Source organism: Pipistrellus kuhlii, unplaced genomic scaffold, assembly GCF_014108245.1.
Source record: "Pipistrellus kuhlii isolate mPipKuh1 unplaced genomic scaffold, mPipKuh1.p scaffold_m20_p_116, whole genome shotgun sequence".
Lineage (NCBI taxonomy): Eukaryota > Metazoa > Chordata > Mammalia > Chiroptera > Vespertilionidae > Pipistrellus > Pipistrellus kuhlii.
Genome location: NW_023425423.1, coordinates 370,807 through 391,148, shown reverse-complemented (window position 1 = coordinate 391,148; position 20,342 = coordinate 370,807). Strand labels below are relative to the sequence as shown.

Here is a 20,342-nt window from a genome sequence, read left to right as displayed (position 1 = left end):
GCTGAGAAATGCTTTCATATTATGAAATATTTGACAAAATACCTAGAGGCCAAAGAAACTTAGGGATAGATTGTTACAATTAGTACTAATTGAAAATGAATATACAGTACTTCTGAGATTAAAGGGATATGATACAATATGCAGCAAATTTTCAGAAACATGATTGCTTTGTAAACCAAAGGGCCCATGTGGTAGATTTTGAAACATAACCATTACTATTTGATCTAATGAACAAACACCTACAATACCTGTAAATATTCATAAACCTTGTTTTAAATTTTTACGTGAGTGCCTATAGTTAGAATTTTAAAAGCAAAAACAAAGGTGGTATCCAAAAATGAAAAAGATTAAAATAAAAATCACCACAATTTGGGTCATAAACCCACAGAAACAGCCTCCTGCTATGTCTGCATGCACGTTCACAACCAAAGGCTGGAGTCGCGACACGGTTCCCACTACTCACCGCCGGCTTCACCAGCAGCTGGCCCATGATGGCGAACATGCGGGACAGGCCGACCGGGGTGCACACTGCGGGGAGATGGCAGACAGCGCTTACTGCGAGCACACAGACCGCCAGCCCTCACACCGCACCGAGCCAGACTGGCTCTCGGACAGTTCTGTCGCTGCCTCAGACTCGCGGTGCCTGTTGGAGACTCCTCAGCATGCTCCAGAGGGCTGGCGAGGTTGCTTTCTGTACTTGATGAGGGACAGGTGACGGCTACAGACTGAGGACATGAGAGCCTCTAGCAGCTGAATGATAAGCATTTTCACTTACAAGAAGTTAAAGAAAACCAATTAAAGGACAGACTGGTTTCAAGCACTAATGAAACTGAGAGGCAGACAAGAACATCTAAAAGTGAAACTATCATCTTAAATCCTTATAACAACACTTTTCTGTTTATAATGTCCCTGAGACATGTGGTAATATCTTAAGTAAAACTAAGCAAGCTTGAAAATAAAGACGGCAATTGATCACACACAATTCTATCATTACCATTCAAAAGTAGAGTCTAGTGTCAGAATAGTAAGGGTATGGAGGGCATGTAAATGCACTGAGTATGTGCATGTCTGTGTCTGTGTGCATATCTGTGCATGTGTGTGAAGGATATGTGCATGTGCATGTCTATGTGTGTATATGTGCATGTCTGTCTGTGTGTGCCTGTGTATTTATATGTCTGTGTTTCTGTGTGTGTGATCTGTGTGTGTACCTGTGTCTGTGTGTATGTGTGCATGTCCCTGAATGTGTGTCTGTATCTATACACGTGTAAATCTATGTCTATGTTTATGTGTGTCTCTGCATGTGGGCATGTGTGTATCTCCGCCTCCACCCACCTCTTACCCCAACCCTGTGGAAGAAGCTTTTCTTAGAGAACAGCACAAGTGTCTCATTATTTCAAAGTTTCAGTTTATCAAAATTTACCTTGAACATACAAAAAGTTAAGAGCTGCCCGTCCAGTGTAGCTCACTGGTTGCACATCGACATATGAACCAGGAGGCCATGATTGGATTGCAGGTCAGAGCACTTGCCTGGGTTGTGTGCTCAGTCCCCAGTGTGGGGCGTGCAAGAGGCAGCCAATTGATGGTTCTCTCTCATCATTGATGTTTCTCTCTCTCTCTCCCTCTCTGAAATCAATAAAAATATAAAAAATAAAAAATAAAGGGCCAACTTTTTCAAACTCTCCAAGCTGTTAAGAAATGTCATTGGAAAATTTCCCATAATTCTCTAGAACACAGAAGAGCTCTCCTTTCCGATCAATATTAAGTCAGAAAAATACTCACAGAGCAGCAGCAGACATCCCATGAGTGATACACAGGAGTACAAGTAGGGCAGATAGAACTCCCAGAGATCTGTGAAAACAGTCAATGTTTTAGTAAATCCAAAAACTGTGCATTGAGATAGAGGCTATGAAACAATGTACAGTAAATATCATAATTGCCTATTAGAGTCTAAACCATGTAATTTCTAAACAGTACAACAAAAAGATCTAAAATAACCCCTTTGCAACACTTGTCTAGAAGGAGAAAAAAGCCTGCGTGGAATTTTAAGAACAGAAACCAATTCACAACAAAAAGACACTCTGCACACAGGAAACGCCTGAGTATTCACTGCTTTCCTAAATGTCTCTAAATGTTTCTGAATCCGTAAACTAACAAGGGTTCACCACAGGAAGAACTATTTCAATGCTTTAAAAGTGAGTGGCGAGCAGGGCTCCGGGAGAAGTGGTTCAAGCCGCGAGCGCACCGTACAGAGACTCCCTGCTCGCCGCGTCCTTGTCCACGAGCGCGGAGGCCACCCACACCATCCCCAGGATCAGCAGCGCCAGGAGCAGGAGCATGACCAGCGTCTCCAAGATTCGGGCTCGGAGTCCCTGAAAAGTAAGCAGAGGCACGATTTTAATATTGTATTACACCTCATGGACAAGTAGGTTTCTAGCCACAGATAGAAAGCATAAAATTCCTTGGGAAGGGGCAGAAATTTATATGTATCAGCAGGAAAAAGCATGAAGTGCTTACAGTTTGTAATGTTGAGACTGGTTTTTCCAAAATTATGTAAAATAGCATTAGCTTTTAGGAAAGTACAAAAAATATTCTTGTTCCAGACATTTTGCAGAATCATCCTAAACAATTAATTACTTTCCTAACACACCAAGGAAGCAGACTACCCAATCTTGACCTGTAATCCTATGTAATCAAGAGAACAGGTTTGTCCAGGTGCTGGGCCAACAGGCCTCTGACAGCTCCCGGCCTCCAGCGCCCTCTAGTGAGCAGCGGAGGACTAATCCGGCAGAGAGACCAGAGATGGTCAGTTTATACCAGGGATAGAGATAGAGCATCCCCTTCCCATTAGAGACTTCTTCCTCAGGGCCAAACTAGAGACCAGATTTTTAAATTGAAACCTACTAGACAAGGCAAAACAAAAATTTCCTTATGTTCCTGAAGTCACCAAATGACTGATCTGAACTTAAAGATGCATATTGATACTGTAATGCACTAATCTACATGACAAACAAAATTATAAGTGCATCCATGTTTCTTAATAAACCATGTAACCTTCCCTTCCACATCAAAAAGAACTTAAAGATATGAGTTACAAATAAAGATAGTTCCTACATGCCCACTTAGCCCGATTCTGCCCTAAATATTATTTCCCACTTTCTGGGTTAAAGGTCACCCTTAAGATTGTTCCTCCTGTGTGACAGGGACAGGGCGTGTCGAGGCCAGGGGAATGGCTTGGCCTTCCCCTGGCCCAGGCCCACGCAGTGCCGGACAGAACAGACGGCCGCTCCGGTGTAAGCACTGCAGAGTGACTGCACTGGTCTTCCATGAGACAGTGGCTGCTTCTCCGGGGAGACGAGGAAGGAATGGTCACAGAACACACTCCTGGTTCACAGAAGAGCCTCACAGCTCTGAATCTTGCCCTGGCACAGCACTCTGCACCAAAGCACACTACTTTTTAATGGTGATTTCTTTCTCTGTCCTCTCTTTCTAGGCAATAATCTGTTTTTCTAAGCAAGAATTTTCTGTTACCCATTAAATATTGTGTGGAAAGCCTCTGAGTGAGACAGACAAAAAGAGTGGGTGCTCTGTGTGTGCTCCACGCTAACAGCTCCTGCCGCCCATAACGAGCCAGAAGCACCAGGGCTCCCACAACATGGACACGTGTGTCATAAGCACTGTGACATATGAGCAAAGTCACACAGGAGAGTTAACAGATAGAAACGAAGCAATGCTGCTCCTGGAATGATCTGAGATCCACTGACCAAGCCAAACTGTTTTAATAATATAGTATCTATTTACCTACCTACCTATCTATGTCTAAGCGACCGTTCAACTGGTAGCTATGACACACACTGACCACCAGGGGGAAGACGCTTAATGCACAGGCATGGAATCGTGGAACAGACTGATGAATCTCAGAGGGAAGGAGGGAGGGAAGAAAAAGATTAACCAAAGATCTTAGAAGCCTTGTGTAGATATTAGTGCACTGGTGGAATCCCTCAGCCTGGCATGCGGGGATCGGGCCAAAACCGGTTCTCCAACAACCCCCAAGGGCTCCTGGATTGCAAGAGGGTGCAGGCCAGGCGGAGGGACCCCACTGCACCAGGCCGCTAGTTGTTATTATTTTAAACAATGATAATGATGTAACCACAGTACAGCATAAGGGTTAAGATGAAGATCAATGTAGGAAATGACTCACCAGTAGCTCGCACACTTCCTCTGACATTTCTTTTTTTTCTTTTTATTAATATATTTTATTGAGGTAGAGAGGAGGATCCAAGATGGCTGCACAGATAAACACCTAACCGCAGCTGCACATACCAATTTCAATAAAATACAACTAAAATATAAAATGGACATTACCCAGAACTACAGGAAAGTCGAATGACTGGAAATTCTACAACAAGAAGGAAAGAGAAAACCAGAAGGATAATCAGAGGAGCTGTAAAAGCCTAAGGTGCGCGCAGAGAGGAGGGGGAGGCTGAGTGCCGGGCTGGCGTTGCCTAGCGGGAAGGAGATAAAAGCTCCAGATTGTGCCGAACCCCAGACCCGACAGCACTGAACCCCAGTTCTAGGCCAGACCCTGGGGACCCAGGCTCATACAGAGGGAGTCTGGTCTGTGAGGCAGAATCCCAGGGGAGTGGCAAAAGGCAGAGTCCCCGGAGGCGCGCACATTGTGCGCAGAGGACAGACTGTTGACTCTGCTGCTAGATTGCCCTAGCGGGAAGGAGACAAAAGCTCCAGACTGTGCTGAGCCCCACTTCCGACTGCTCTGAACTCCAGTTCTAGGCCAGACCCCAGGGACCCAGGCTCATCCAGAGGGAGCTGGGCTGCGAGGCGGAACCTTGGGGGAGCAGCAAAAGAAGGTCCCGGAGGCATGCACACTGCGCGCAGAGAACGGACAGTTGGCTGTGCTGCAGGACTGCCCTGGCGAGAAGGAGACAAAAGCTCCAGACTGCTCTGAACGCCACTTCCAATCCCACTTCCAACTGAACTGAACCAAAGTTCCTGGCTCATTGGGGGAGAGACTAGACTGTTTGGTAGCAGGCGAAACTCGAGGGCACCTCACTCTCAGAGGTGCTTGCAGCGAATACCGAAGGACCCCGAGGAACACTGAGACTCAGGAGCCGTATAGGGCGTGGCTGACGGAAGCCAAGGCTGTAAGCTCCACCCTGAAACTCCGCCCTATCCAAGCATAACACAGAGACTTTTACGGCTACCAACTCAGGGAAGCTGCGAAAATGCCAAGACAAAGACATAGATCACAAATGAGAGTACCGATTGGAGGAGAAACCAAGATGGTGGCGTAGGTGAGCAACTGGTCTGCCGTTCCAACAACAATTTAAAATTGAAAACTAATATGAAGGACATCTATCATCCAAAACCACAGGAAGGAGGTACTGGGTAGTTAATAGTCAACAATTAACATGATAATAAGAGCAATGAGGGACTGATGGGGCTCTTAAAATGTTACCAGCTGGAGAAATGGAAGAATAGCAGGCCCGGGGCAGCTAGGCCTGGGGCAGCAGCAGCCAGGCCCTGAGCAGCGAGGCCTGGAGCAGCCAGGCCTGGAGCAGCAGAAGCCGGGCCCGGAGCAGCAGCAGCCAGGCCTGGAGCAGCAGCAGCCAGACCCGGAGCAGCAGCAGCCAGACCCAGAGAAGCCAGGCCTGGAGCAGCAGCAGCCAGGCCCGAAGCAGCAGCAGCCAGGCCCAGAGCAGCCAGGCCCGGAGCAGCAGCCAGGCCTGGAGCAGCCAGGCCCGGAGCAGCCAGGCCTCCAGGCCCAGAGCAGCAGTAGCCAGGCCCAGAGCACCCAGGTCCAGAGCAGCAGTAGCCAGGCCCAGAGCAGCAACATCCAGGCCCGGAGCAGCAGCCAGGCCCGGAGCAGCCAGGCTCGGAGTGTTGTGGGGTCGAACCCTGGGTTCAAAATGAAAGGAAAGAAGGAGCAATGCAGCCAATTCGGGTACCAGAGTGTTATGTCCATCATCACAATGGACTCAGAGACACTCCGGTGTCCCTTCACCCAAAAGGACTGAGAGTTGCCCAGACGATAGCAAAGTGGGAGAAGAAAACTGAAGGCTACGCAAGGGACTGAGGTGCCAACATGGAGTCATCTGAAGAAATTAAAGACTGAAGTGGAAGCTACTTCTTTAACCATGTTCCTGCTCATGCTAGTATCTGTTAGCTTCCAGTCTTCTGCAAAGTCTTGTGCAGCAAGTCCAAGGACTCTGAGTAAATCTACACCAGCAACAAGAGACTCATTTAGTAGCTAAAAATATTAATATGTCCATAATCCTGATTTCTCATTTTGTTTTTTGCATTGGCATTGTTGTTATTATTTAATAGCCAGAGTTTTGCTCTTGACATTCAAGTTTTGAAAATAACATGTATGTGGTTTAGTTTTTACATTGGCAAAAATTCTGAAGACCAGAATAAACTGGTGAATATAATAGAATCAGGGGCAAAGAAAGCAAGTGGATTGATAATATCAGGGGGAAAGGGGTGTGGGGGTGCAGGAAGAGACTGGAATAAAATTGCATAACATATGGATGAGAACAATGGCGAGGGGAGGAGGAGGTAAGGGCAGAGGGTGGGGCAGGAACCTGGTGGAAGGGAGCTATGGGGGGTGGGGGGGAGGAGAAACAATTGTAATAATCTGAGCAATAAAGATTTATTTTTTTTAAAATTACACACACACACACACACACACACACACACACACACACACATATATATATATATATATATATATATATATATATAATTTTTTTTTTTTATATAGAGAGGAAGGGAGAGGGATAGAGAGTTAGAAATACTGATCAGCTGCCTCCTGCACACCTCCTACTGGGGATGTGCCCGCAACCCAGGTACATGCCCTTGACCGGAATCGAACCTGGGACCTTTCAGTCCACAGGCTGAGCTTTATCCACTGAGTCAAACCGGTTAGGGCTCCTCTGACATTTCTTAGTGGTGAGGCTTGTTTTCCTGGGTGCTGTCGGGGAGGCTCAGCAGCAGCCTTGGAAGACAGCCGAGAGTCTCTGAAGCAGAGCAAAGGGCAGAGGGTTTGCTTGCAGCCATTATGAATGGTGTGGTTCCCTAAGCTCAGGCTTCTCTTCTTGGGGGACAGGTCCACCCCGGGAGCAGCCCCAACCATGTGGCCTCTGGGCTGGGGTTGGGGCACTGACAGGAGCCAGCAGCTCTCATGCAGGAGGCCTGAGGGCAAGGTCCTCTGTCTCTGACCCAGGAGCCATCACAGTAGCACTGGCCAGTCAGTTGGAGCCCCTGCAGTCGGGACAGCTGGGTGACAAGGGTGGGAAGCAAACAAGGTGCTCTGAAGAGCACACAGGGCCATGTGGGGTGGATTATGGCCCTGAGAAACTACAGGACTGGCAGTGGACTCTCAAGCAGGTGGGAGAAGGAAGGGTCCCTGACCCAGGCCGGGAGCTGAGCTGTGAAGGGACTGAGACAATCCATAGCAGCTCTTTGGGCGGGAGCAGGAAGGGGTGTCCTGGGCACAGGAGACCGGCAGGCCCTGCGAGGCCAGCCAGAAGGGACTGTCCCATTGCTCCAACTACAGCCACGGGGAACTTAGTTTCTTGTAAATTTGGTGCTCTTCTTTATTTTCTAGAGTGAATGGATATGACATAAGTAATCATAATATATTAAAAAGCCAGGGCCCGTCATGACCTAAATGACCAGATGGATGACCAAAAAGCAGGCTGCATGGGGCGGCCAGGCTGGCAATGGGGGGCAGTTGGGGGCAACCAGGCTAGCGAAGGGAGGCAGTGGGGTGACCAGGCCGGGTGGGGGGGTGGGAGGAAGGCAGTTAGGGGCAATCAGGCAGGCAGGCAGGTGAGCAGTTAGGAGCCAGCGGTCCCGGATTGTGAGAGGGATGTCCGACTGCTGGTTTAGGCCCGATCCCTGGCCATCCCCTGAGGGTGCAGGCTGGGCTGAGGGGACACCCCCCTGCACAAATTTTGTGCACCAGGCCTCTAGTATAAGAATAAACTATTATTTTTAATTTTCTATTTTTTCTTAAAAGAATTAACCTTTTAAGCATCCCCATACGAGGCAGACAGTGAGCAGGGACCAGCTTCTCAGCTCTAGCCACAGACAGCAAGGGTGCAAACCCTGGTTCCATCGCTGACCACCTACCACTTCAGGTGATTCCTAAACCTTGTGTGCCTCAGTTTCCCCTTTGTCAATGGGGTTTATTAGTAATCCCCCTGCCTGGCCAGAGCTTCAGGATCGAGTGAGTTATATATGTGACACGGTGCTGGGAAGGCTCCGGCCCAGGGGAGCCACCTTGCCTCGGTCACTGGTTGGTCTCAGGAGCTCACGGTCACTTGTGCCTCTGAGTTACACGTATACCACCTTCTACTGCCAGCTTACTCCCACGTCCCATCTTTGTCACTATCATGTAGACCTATAAAACAATCCCATCTTTCTTAGGATCTGACCCCCTCTCCTTATCCCCAGTGACACATAGCTCATTCTACTGTCACCACCACACGTGCACTGCCCCCTACATTTCCCTCTCTCTGACCCACTCAGCCCACTAACCCACTCCCGGGCCCCCCAGCCCTCCACCAGCCCATTTCACCTGCCTTGACTCTACGGTGAAGCTGTCTACCTTAATAGTCCAGCATCAACTACACTCTATTACGCTCAGCCCCTTGGCTTCCCCCAGCCCCACTCAGTCCATGAATGGCTCCCTCCTGACTTCTCAACCTCTTAAAGAAAGACACAATCATGAAAAGTGTTTGCTACCACATTCTCAAGTGGGCCCTGTGCTACCCAGCAATCTTTCCATGGATCTCTGGCTGACTCACAACTCCCTCATGAGTTTTTAATATAATAGTTTATTGACTTTTAGAGAGAGGAATGGTGAGTTTGGTTTTAGAGTTAAGCTGAAGGTACCTGTGGGACCTCTAAGGGGTATATGCATATTGGCCTCAATTACTCAGGGGAGCAAGAGGGAGAGAGAAAACATCGATGTGGGAGTGGAATATTGATCACTCTCTCCTGCACACACCCCTACTGGGGATCAAGCCCGAAACCACGGCATGCGCCCTGACCTTTTGTGCTCAACCAAATGTCCCACATCGGCCAGGACTCTACCCTCATGATTTTTAAATGTTCTCCATCCCCCAGGGTCCTAATCTCATCCCGCTAACTTTATTACAGCTGCAGCTGACCATGCTCTGCCTCACTGAAACAGAGCTGGGCAGCCTGCACGCCCTTTCAGCTTCCTCCCCCGACACTCAGTTTCTCCATCTCCATCCTTATTTCCTCACTGGCTAAGGTCCTCTCCCAGGGCTCAGTTTTAGACGTGCTTGCATACGCTGGACCAGCCCCTCTCAAACTCCAGCAGCACCAGAATCCCCCAGGTGGCACCGTGCCCTCCCAATGAGGGTGCTTCCCGCAGACTGCTCTGCTCCTCCCCTGGGAGATCTTGTTGCCTCATTTGACCAAGGGCTCTAGCGTTTCTATCTTTAGTCCAAATCTATCATTAAGGCCAAGGTGCACACCCCCAGGTGCCAGCTCCCTAAGAGGCCTCACAGGTCCCTCCACAGAATGCTAAGCCAAACTCCCCGCCCTCCTCGTGCACAGGCCTCACTAGGTGCGCATCCCATAAGAAAGAAACTCTGGGCCATCCCCGCCAGGCCTTCCTGCTGCACCGCTCGTCCTTCCAGGCCTACTGTGCCACTGTCTGTCTCAGTGCAAATGTGATCTCAAAATGCAAAGCGGGTTGTGTTACTCTGAATCTCAACTGGGAAACAGGTGCATGGACGCAAGGACACAGAGGAAACATCCAGTCTCGTGAGCACCACCCCCACCAACGAGGCACCACCATTTACAGTCACCTCACACCTCCTGCCGCTGGTCAGGGTGTCTGCGATTCCACAGCAGACAGGCCGCTGCACAGCAGCTCCCTGTGCCGAGGGAGACCCCAGGCAGCGGCTGCTGCCTGAGTGCTCAGACTGATGAGAGTGCTCCCCGCAGACTGCTCTGCTCCTCCCCTGGGAGATCTTGTCCCCTCATTTGACCAAGGACACTAGCGTTTAAGAGCTGGATTTTAACTTCATTTCGTTTCAAGTATTTTAAGTTCATACAGACCCACCTGGGTGGTGGTTACCATGCTGGACCAAGCAGACTGCTAAAAGCCTGCTTCTGACAAAATCTGATCTAAGCGCTCTGTGTTCTCAAGCACTTTCTGTTCATTTTTCTACATTTAACCTTCATATAAAATCCTTTGAAAAGCAGTTTAGTTACAGTTACCTCCTCATTTAACAAGCTATAGCTCTAAATAGAGATTTAAATAGAATTTATGTCAAAAAAAAGAAATATATTAAATTCAGAAATTTCCCTTCTATTTTTAATAAAAAAGAGTATATTCTCTCCTTGAGAAAAATAGATAGTATTTAAAATGCAACCTAAATATAACCCTATCTGAAAGTGATACTAGGATTTAACAGCCACATATTTGTTCACATATATTTACAAAGTCCTCCACCAAAAAAAAATCTTGTGTGTGTTTTAAAAATTATATGTGAACAAGTCTTTCTAAATAGATACAAGCTATATAACTCCAGGAGGATGCTTTTCTGTTATAGATGTATTAATAATACCAAGAAGAAATGTATAAAATGCATATTCACATGCTTAAGCGGTCAAATAAGAAATATTTAACAAGACAAACAAAAAACCCTCTGTAGGCAAATCATAAACTCTTTAAAAATTTACTTCAAATTTATTAATATTCCTTTTGAAAGATAGTAAATAACTCACAAAAGGAAACATGTCCATTTCAGCTAACAATCTACATTTTAAAAGAGTAAATGACCAAGGAGACAGAACTGAACCTCACATCCCTCACTCTACTTAGCCCAGGAGGATGGCTGGTTAGCTAGAGATAGGTAAGATTCCTCAGGGAAGGAACAACCTAAGACAGGCACAGTCGAAGAGGGGCCATCAGGAGAGAACTTGGGGGTCAACTGAGGTGGGGCACAGACCCTCAACACCCCCTTACTTTGCAGGGGCCTTAAACCTTACCCCTGCTCAAGGAGTCTCCTGCCCCCATGGCTGCTTAATTTCCCATGCCCAGCTCAAATCAGGACCCGGGTAACAGACAGAGACTTGGCTGACAGCAGCTGCTCTCTCACTACAACAAGATTTGTTTGAGTTGTCTTGTAAACATGGTGTAGGGAAGTGGGTTTTTGATATCTAAATCCAGGCTTCCACCAGGAATGCTCAGGGCCTACCCAAGAGACCAAATAATCCTTTCCACTAATACTTACACAGTAAAATAAAATTGTTTTAGACTAATACTTACACAGTAAAATAAGAATTTACAATTTACTAGTAAATTGTTTTACTAGTAAAATAGTAGACAAGTTTTCAGGCTAATTTAAATTGGCTAATTGAAATAAGCAAATATTCTAGAAAAATTAATTGAGCTGGACAAAAAGCTATTCCTAAAGTGTTAACTAAAATTTTTATTGGTAGTTCATCTCAGGATAAAATATCACAACAGGAAATGAACCTAAAATAGTCATATTATAGTGCTAAAAATTAAAATTTAAAAGCTATCAAGACTACATTATAAATTTTTCAAAAGCCTCCTAACATTTAAATCAAAAAAGGGGGGAAAGTAGAAGAATATCATGTAAGGAAAAATATCCTGTAAGTAAATTACATCTAGAAAATTTGTACTTTAGAAAATTGTAATGCTAACAGCAAGACACCCATGAAAAACACACATGGTGTCAAAACAAGCCAGAGGAAAATCATTTGGGCAAAAAATGAAAAAGGATCCCAAGTCAAATTTATAGAAAATATTCCTTTATTAACTTTTGGTCGAGAATATGTTTGTATATTTTCAGAAAACAACTCCGAGACCATGTGGATTCTGGCAACAGAGAGGATTTGCCAGGACTACTCCAGCCGTGAAGACAGAAGAGAAGCAGTCGAGACGGAAGACGCTGATGACGCCTTGCCATACTAGCAGTCAGCAGCTGTGTATCACTGCAGGTTGCCCAGGACCAAACCAGAGGGTCGGACCTGCATTACCCCCATTTGTCCACCATCCAGAACTGAAATATCATTGCTGACATGTACACATAAGGAACTGTTTGACACTGAAATTGGGTCTCAAAAGAACTGTTGGGTGCTCGCTTCGGCAGCACATATACTAAAATTGGAACGATACAGAGAAGATTAGCATGGCCCCTGCGCAAGGATGACACGCAAATTCGTGAAGCGTTCCATATTTAAAAAAAAAAAAAAAGAACTGTTGGCCCAGAAAGCAGCTCACTAGACTGATTCATATGCCTTTCAGCGTAACCATTAGTGCTTGTCTCATTTTCAATTCTTATAAGTAACTTCCAGTAGGACATGATCTCACTCATCTAGGGGAAATGGTAAACAACATAAGACTGATGAACAAGAACAGTCCCAGAGACGAGGAGCCATGGGTCAGAGACTATCAGACCTCAGAGGGAGGGTGGGGATAAAAGGGAGAGATCAACCAAAGGACTTGTGAGCACACATATGAGCCTAACCAGTGCTCAAGGACAATAGGGAGGTGGGGGCATGAGTGGGAAGGGGTGGGGGATTGGAATGGGGGGTTGAGAACAAATATGTGATACCTTAATCAATAAAGAAATAAAATAAAATAAAAGGAGTAAATGAGAAACCACATTCACAGGAAAGAATGCCACAGTGCAGGTGTCCACGTTACTAAATGTGATTAATGAAATATTAAAGATAACTGATGACGTAAGAAATAACTGTTATTCTGACTTAATCCACTAGGAGGCTAGGACAATTTTTTCTTTTGTTAGTTTTATTCTCTTTGTGATTAAATGAGACAAATCAGCTCAACTTGAAATCAACCAAGTGTCACAAATGTGAGTTATAGCTCAACTACTAAAAAACATAAACTTGTTCACTAAACGCAAGGTGCAGATTTTTTCTTTCAACCAATTCAGGCCACAGAAAAAGGATGATGGGACCACAAATAACCAGAAGCTCCATTTGCTAATTCAGCCTGGCTCATTCAGGTACCCGAAACACATCAACTGATATCAATACTTTTCTTGAGATCATAAAAATATCACAAAGCCTACATGTGTAGTATTGAGGTTTTTAAACTCTTGTGTGTGAATCTGCCTGCAAAGTAATGAAAAGCATTGTGAGAGCTTTTATCACCACCATTTATCACCAGCAAGACAGCATATAAGCAAAAAATATGCCCACTGCTCATCTTTCCATTAGGATTCCGAATTGGGAGCCAGGAGGCCCCAAGGGGGAGGTTCCCATAAACTCCCTTCTGACATAAGCTAAGCTAAGAGGACCAGATGTCAGAGTACCTCCCTGAGACATCCACCAACGCAGAGTGCCAAACGCCATCAGAGGAGGGGAGGCTTCCTGTTCATCTGAACACGGTCACAGCCCTCGCACGGTTCTCACCGCCACCGGTGCAGCGCAACAAGCCATGTGAAGGCTTCGACTCCTCGCGCCAGGATTCCATGAACTCCGTGACATTTTCATCCCCAGTATGAACACCTACCCTAATCCCTCCCCAACACCATAAATCTAAGTTAGTGTATGGAAGCTCCATCCCTTTTATTAGAATCGTAGTGTTACAAGCACTCAGCATATCAGTAAAAAGCACCTTCGAGACAAGGTACTTTCTGCCAGTGAAATGCCATCGAGTGTTGAAGAAAAGTGAGCTATGTGATGAGTACACTAGTCTCATACAAGTATTTGGAAATTACAATACCTCAACACTAACAGCTCAAATTAGATTTAAAAAGCTAGTAACTAAGTACACGTAGACTCATAAATCTCTTTTTAGATTTAAATAAGTGCTGAATGTGCGAGGTTAAAACACTAAAAGGGTTATAATTGCTTCTTGAAATCTTTGTGCTGGTCAACCATACATTTAATTGCTCTGTACCAAACATCAATAAAGTAAAAAGCACAATGTACTTACAAAAGCACTAACAATAAGCTGTATGTTTCTATGGTGATGAACATGTAAACAAAATGTGGCCTGGACACCCTGACCTCTGGGATGGCATGTAAACACCACTTTATACACTATGTCTCCGCCCACCAGGAAAGCGTGGGAACATTTCCACTCACAGGACATTTAAAATAAATATCAAGCCATTGTTTTCCTCTAACAAAAAGGGTCTCTTAGTAACATGAGGATTGCGTTTGCCCAGCATGACATGCAGACCGCACCAAACACGCATGCCGTCGGCGGGAAGATCGATAGCAGCTCTAATGAAGGACAGAAACTAAAGGCAGATGCGAGTCCTCTTTACCACGAAGGGAACTTCACACAAGCAGCCAGAGATGGGCCAGCTCAGCCTCTCTGCTCCCAAAGTCATTGTAAGAGCAAGACACTCAGATTTTGGTCACAAGCAAAAACGAACAGCTTTACAGAAAGCTTTGTGAAATTCTATAGTGAAATGTTTTTATATCAATATTTCCTGAGGCTATTATATACATATTCACTTAATGTAGTCTATACAAGATAAGAAAAATTTAAACTATGAAGCGCTCAAGTTCTTAAAACCTGACAGAAAAAAAGCACGTTAGGCAAAGTTAAAATAAAAACTCTAACATCGCTAGTTCACTGAACTAGAATGTGCGTTGTATTCAAATTCATGAGAAGTTTCTCATATTAGTTAAACAAAAACCCTCCAGACTGCAGGTAAACAATTAATACAGCAAGTTTCCAACATGAACTCAATTGTGAAAAGACTGCTGGGACTTTACATCCAAAATCTGAAATGTAATTCTAAATTTGGAAGAACACCTTTCCAAATAGGCCTCACGTTAAGACAAGGTAACGGGCAGCCAGAGGGTCCTTCCTCTAGTTCTGCTGCAACCAGTCTAGTTATTAGCTTCCTGGATAAGGGGACCTGGAACCCCAGTAGAGAGCTGCCAGTTGCTTTCTGAATCTTATCACCCCCTGAAAGGTATAACATTTTATAGTATATATATTTTACCACAATAAAAAATTATATCAGTAATGAGCATAACTGTTTGAATTGGGCAGGTTGGCCCGAGCATCCCACCCCCACAACAGAAACAGACACAAAAGACAAAATGGCCTGGAAACAGGGAGGAGGGAAAATGCTTAAAACGTACTTAAGACAAACCTACTGTGTTAGTAAAGAAATCAAACAACATAAACAAAGGCTTCTTTTACTAGAACATTCTTTTCCATAACAGCAAGACCATCCTGGGGTCAGAGGCTCAGTCCTACACGGCACTTCCCACACAGAAGTCGCACAACCAGGCACCAGCTCCGATCTTTTGCAGCAAGAGGATCAGTAGGTGGGACCATCATGTGGCTACAGCCCAGTGTGCAAGACAGGAAGGTCCAGGACGGAACCTAAAGCAATGCCACATGGCACTTTAAATAACAGGGCCATACTGCTTATGTGGCAAAGAGGGCATTTACACCAAAAGCACTAGGAGCTGTAAAATATCACAGAAGAATACCACACACACACACACACACACACACACACACACACACAGCTTACTGGCCTCTGTGGCACCCCGGCCCCAGCCCCTGGGTCTGTACAGGGACCCAGCCCCTAGCTCCACACTCCTTCCCATATGCTCAATAACTGTTACTTGGGGTGCACACATGTGTGAGCATTTCCTAGTTTTCTACTGAGGACCAGTCAATTGGCATTTTGGCTTTACTTACCAGCCAGTTTGAGTAATATGAGCCCATCACCAAGACAGGATCACCTTTTTGTTCTATTTTTAAATAATGGAAGTGCACTGTTCAGCTTGTATGGCTGTAAGGTACCTGAGGACACACGGCCCACCTTACCACAACCGCTGTGGTACCAGGTGGCCTCCCAACTGAAAATGTCACACACCTGCCCAAAGGCAGCCACCAATTCAAACTGCTCCGTTCACTACTGATACATTTTTACTGTGGCGAAACATATGTAACTTTTACCACGTTTATGTGTATAGATCAGTGGCATTAAACACATTCATATTGTTATGCATCTATCACCGCCATCATCTCCAGAACTTTCTCATCTTCCCAAACTGAAACTCTGCACCCCTGAAATGCTCACTCCCTCCCCGTCCCAGCCCCGGCCCCACAGGCTACTCTGTCTCTGCAGATTTGAGTCCTCTAGGGACCTTACATAAGTGGAATCGCTGTGTCTTATTGTGTCTGACGTTTCACTTACCATAATGTCCTCGAGATTCATCCATGTTGTAGCATGTGCTAGAAAGTCCTTCCTTTTTTAGGCTTAGTAAGATTCTATGGTGTGTGCAGACCACATTTTTTTATTTATAATGCACTGATGTATGCTTGGGTTGTCTCCATCTTTGGGCTATTGTTAATTATGCTGCCATAAAAATGGGTGTGTAAATATCTGTGAAGTCCTTGCAGAGTGGAATTGCTGAGTCATATGGCAATTCCATTCTTAATTTTTGAGCAACCACCATTTTATATTCTTACCAACAGTGTATTTTTTGGTCCTGGCTCGGTAGCTCAGTTGGTTAAAGTGTCATCCAGACACATCAAGATTATGGGTTCAATCCCTCAGTCAGGGCACATGCACGAAGCAACCAATGAAGGCATAAACAAGTGGAACAACCAACTGACCTTTCTCTCTTTCACAAATCAATTAATTATTTAAGAGTTCTGATTTCTCCACAGCTTCACCAATATTACATCTGGCTGTTTTTGCTTGTTTGTTTCCTAACTGGTGGCGTCGAGGTCTTTCGTGTGCTCACTGGCCGTGTGCAGCTTCTCTGAGAGGGTGTGTGTGTCCTTCACTCCCCCCCCCTTTTTTTTTTTTTAATATTTTATTGATTTTTTTTTAACAGAGAGGAAGGGAGAGAGCTAGAGAATTAGAAACGTTGATGAGAAAGAAACATCGACCAGTTGCCTCTACTGGGGATGTCCCCGCAACCAATGTACATGTCCCTGACCGGAATTGAACCTGGGACCCCTCAGTCCGCAGACCAACGCTCTACCACTGAGCCAAACCGGTTTCGGCTCCTTCGCTCCTTTTTAATGTTGGTAAGTCCTGTCGCTGTCATGTGCCGCACAGCTGCTCTGCTGCCTGGGCTCTCTGCTCGTCCCTGAGAACCCGACTCCCCGCTGGTCCATTCCATAAGGTCACCTCTTGGAACTTTCATTAGAATTGCACTGATTCTAAAAAATAATTTGACAACTGATACGTTCATCACATAAAGAAGTTCAGAAAGACAGAAATATCTAACATCTTTCAATAAGATTTTTGGCTTCATATATTATTTCAATAAAGGTTTTACATATCATTTATTTGATTTATTTCAACACTAGAGGCCTGGTGCACAAATCCGTGCATGGGTGGGGTCCCTTGGCCTGGCCGGCAATCAGGGCCAATTGAGCCATCTCGCCCAGTCCCTATTGGGGCCAATCAGGCCAGCTGGGGGGTGGGGGGGAGAGCGCAGGAGTTTGGCCAGCATGGGAGGTTGGCTGGCTGTGAAGGTTGGCTGTAGGAGCACACTGACCACCAGGGGGCAGCTCCTGCATTGAGTGTCTGCCCCTAGTGGTCAGTGCACAGCATAGCCACCAGTCAACCAGTCATAATGGTCACTTAGGCTTTTATAGATAGACAGATAGATAGATAGACCTTGGACTGTCTTGATATTAAAAATGTATTTTTAATTAGATTTTATTTGTTGCTGTTATTTATTTTCTATATTAATTCTATGTCCACCTTCCAAAGCAAATTTTCCTATTTGAATTAACAATTTATCTTTAGGTTTATAGGATTTTTTAACAGACAAAATCATCTGTTAATAATAACAATTTGTTTCTTTCCATTTTTCCTTTCCTTCTTTTTTGTTTTAAATATCAATTTGTTATATCACTAATTATTTTTTAATGTTTTTACTAATTTTAGGAGAGATGAAGAGAGAGGGATAGAGTCCTAGAAACATTAATGAGAGAGAAACATCGATTGATCGATCAATCAGCTTCCTCCTATACACCCCTATTGGGGATTGAGCCTGCAACCTAGGCACATGCCATGACCAGGAATTGAAACGCAATCTCTTGGTTCATGGGTCAACATTCAACCACTGAGCCACACTGGCTAGGCTCCTTTTCTTCTCTAACTGCACTAGCAAAGAACTCAACTACAGTGGTATTTATTATTGGAAATAAAAATATGTTGGCTTCCAAATTTTAAAATAAGTACTTTAAGGTTTTACCATGAAGCACAATGTCATTTGTAGGCTCAGGGTGGGCATCCACAACAGGTTAGGAGACTCTCGAGTTCTCAGCTTTCTGTTCAGTCTGACTGCCCTTCAGACATGCTCCCTTGATTGCATTCCCATTGACTCTCATATGAATTCCAGCCATAGGTTTCCTATGACAAACCAACTTGCACACCTGAAATATACTTTCTGTGACGGTCTTTTGTATACATGGCTGAATTTGGGGATTCACAGGTATTCAGAAAGAATAGTTCACCATGCTCCTTTCTCCACACTATCCTGTGTGATGAGATCACACTGGTCCCATAACATAAAACTGTGAGTGCTCCATCTCCAACTCTCTAGACTAGGAGTGTCGAACTCAAACAGAGAAGGGGCCAAAATCTAAAATCCAGCCTAAATCGCGGGCCGAATGGTTTACTGAACAGTCATAAACTGTCATTGTGATGGAAATGCAGCGGAGTGCAGTGATGACAGCGCGGTGCGGGCCACATTGCAAGGCCTGGCGGGACAGATTTGGCCCGCGGGCCTTGTGTTTGACACATGTGCTCTAGACAAATTTGTATGAAACGGGAGTTAACTATTCTTTGAAGTCTGGTAGAAATGTCCTGGAAATTGTTCCTCATTATCAGAATGAGTCTATAAAACGCTCCTTTCTGGCAATATTAAGGGTAAGAGGGCCTTAATTCCTTCTGCCAAAAATCACCTGGAATGCTGGCTGGAATTCTGCAATTCTCCCTGAAATCTTCTGCTTGTCCCCTAACTCTTTGCATCCACTGCATCTGCTACCCCTCGCAGGGCTGGCTTTTCCCAGCCTGGTCATCATCAGAGTCCCTCTCATCTTTACATGTATGATCCCTTGTCCTGCATGGCCTGTCACCTCCTGCCTCTTGGGACAGTGGGTCTGGTTCAGGTGAGATGTCATGGTAGCTCTACCTTACACATGTGAATACTGGTCTGGCTCTCAGAGAGCAGGACCCACAGTCTCTATTTTGGCAGAGCAAGTGCTGTGTTGTGTGCTGACGGGGCCCAGCGCCTGGCTCTCTGCTCCTCATAGCCACATGGTCACGGTTTTATTAAAACCACCCAGAGGAGAACCTGAAGAACCCAGATATACGTAGACAATTGAAAATGCTAATATTGATTTGCTACCCTGTTTCCCCGAAAATAAGACAGTGTCTTATATTAATTTTTGCTCCCAAAGATGCGCTAGGTCTTATTTTCAGGGGATGTCTTATTTTTCCATGAAGAAAAATACAGTACATGTTTATTGTTAAATGAAAATAAAGGAAATTTATTACCTGTATATGGTATGGTAGTTGTCAACACAAACCAGACAAACTGTGAATCCTAGAGTATCAAGAATTTACTCATTTATTCAATGACAATCATGTCATCATCTTCTGGAACATCATCATAACAATCCAATTCCTGAATTTCCTAGTGAATTTGTTGTGACTCCATTTCTTTCAGAATCAGTGGACCAAAACTCTCATGTTTAGCCTAGGGGGGCCTTATTTTCAGGGGGGTCCCTTATATTCCACTCAGAAGGAAACCTGTAAGTAGGTCTTATTTTCGGAGGATGTCTTATTTTCGGGGAAACACGGTAGTAGATGCAGGACTGGATCATATCCAATAGGACAACAAAAGGAAACGTGGGGCTAGCCTGTACACATGGAGGAAATCAGTCACCTCTCTCTCCGACAGAATGCATCTGCATCGCTCCGGGCTCCCACAGGCTGACACCCAAAGGCGCCACAGGCAGCCACGTCAGCAGAAGATCAGCCCAAGTGCTCGGGCTCCATCCACAGCCCCGGTGCCCAGGCTGTGCTCTAAGAAAAGACTGGGTCCTGCCCATTGACAAATGCAGAGCTCATTCAACAGGGACCACAAAGCCTTCCAGATCTGGAAAAAGGTTTAAAAAAAATGCCCCAAATTAACAAGTAACTGAGTTACTACTATGTTCCAGATCAGTGGTCGGCAAACTCATTAGTCAACAGAGACAAATACCAACAATACGACTGAAATTTCTCCTGAGAGCCGAAAACTGACTTGTGCGCATGGACCATGAAGAT

General features: G+C 45.2%; 1 protein-coding gene and 1 non-coding gene across 16 annotated transcripts in view; one reads left to right on the top strand and one right to left on the bottom strand.

Moving 5' to 3' along the window:
* The window catches only part of LMBR1 (limb development membrane protein 1), a 137,385-nt gene that overhangs the window by 55,994 nt on the left and 61,049 nt on the right, over positions 1–20,342 (bottom strand). For 12 of the 15 annotated variants that reach the window (XR_004987040.2, XM_036432724.2, XM_036432722.2 and 9 more), the window contains 3 exons: positions 2,243–2,369; positions 1,780–1,848; positions 464–528 (listed from right to left, as the gene is read on the bottom strand). Coding sequence is in view for 14 of the 15 variants with exons in the window: in XM_036432724.2 (XP_036288617.1) it covers positions 464–528; positions 1,780–1,848; positions 2,243–2,369 (261 nt within the window). In the remaining variant the exon portion in view is untranslated. The remainder of the gene's footprint in view (positions 1–463; positions 529–1,779; positions 1,849–2,242; positions 2,370–20,342) is intronic. The other 3 variants (XM_045579811.1, XM_045579808.1, XM_045579809.1) reach the window with 1 other exon arrangement.
* On the top strand, positions 12,167–12,273 carry LOC118716042. The gene has a single exon (XR_004987046.1). It is a non-coding gene; the product is annotated as a U6 spliceosomal RNA (small nuclear RNA).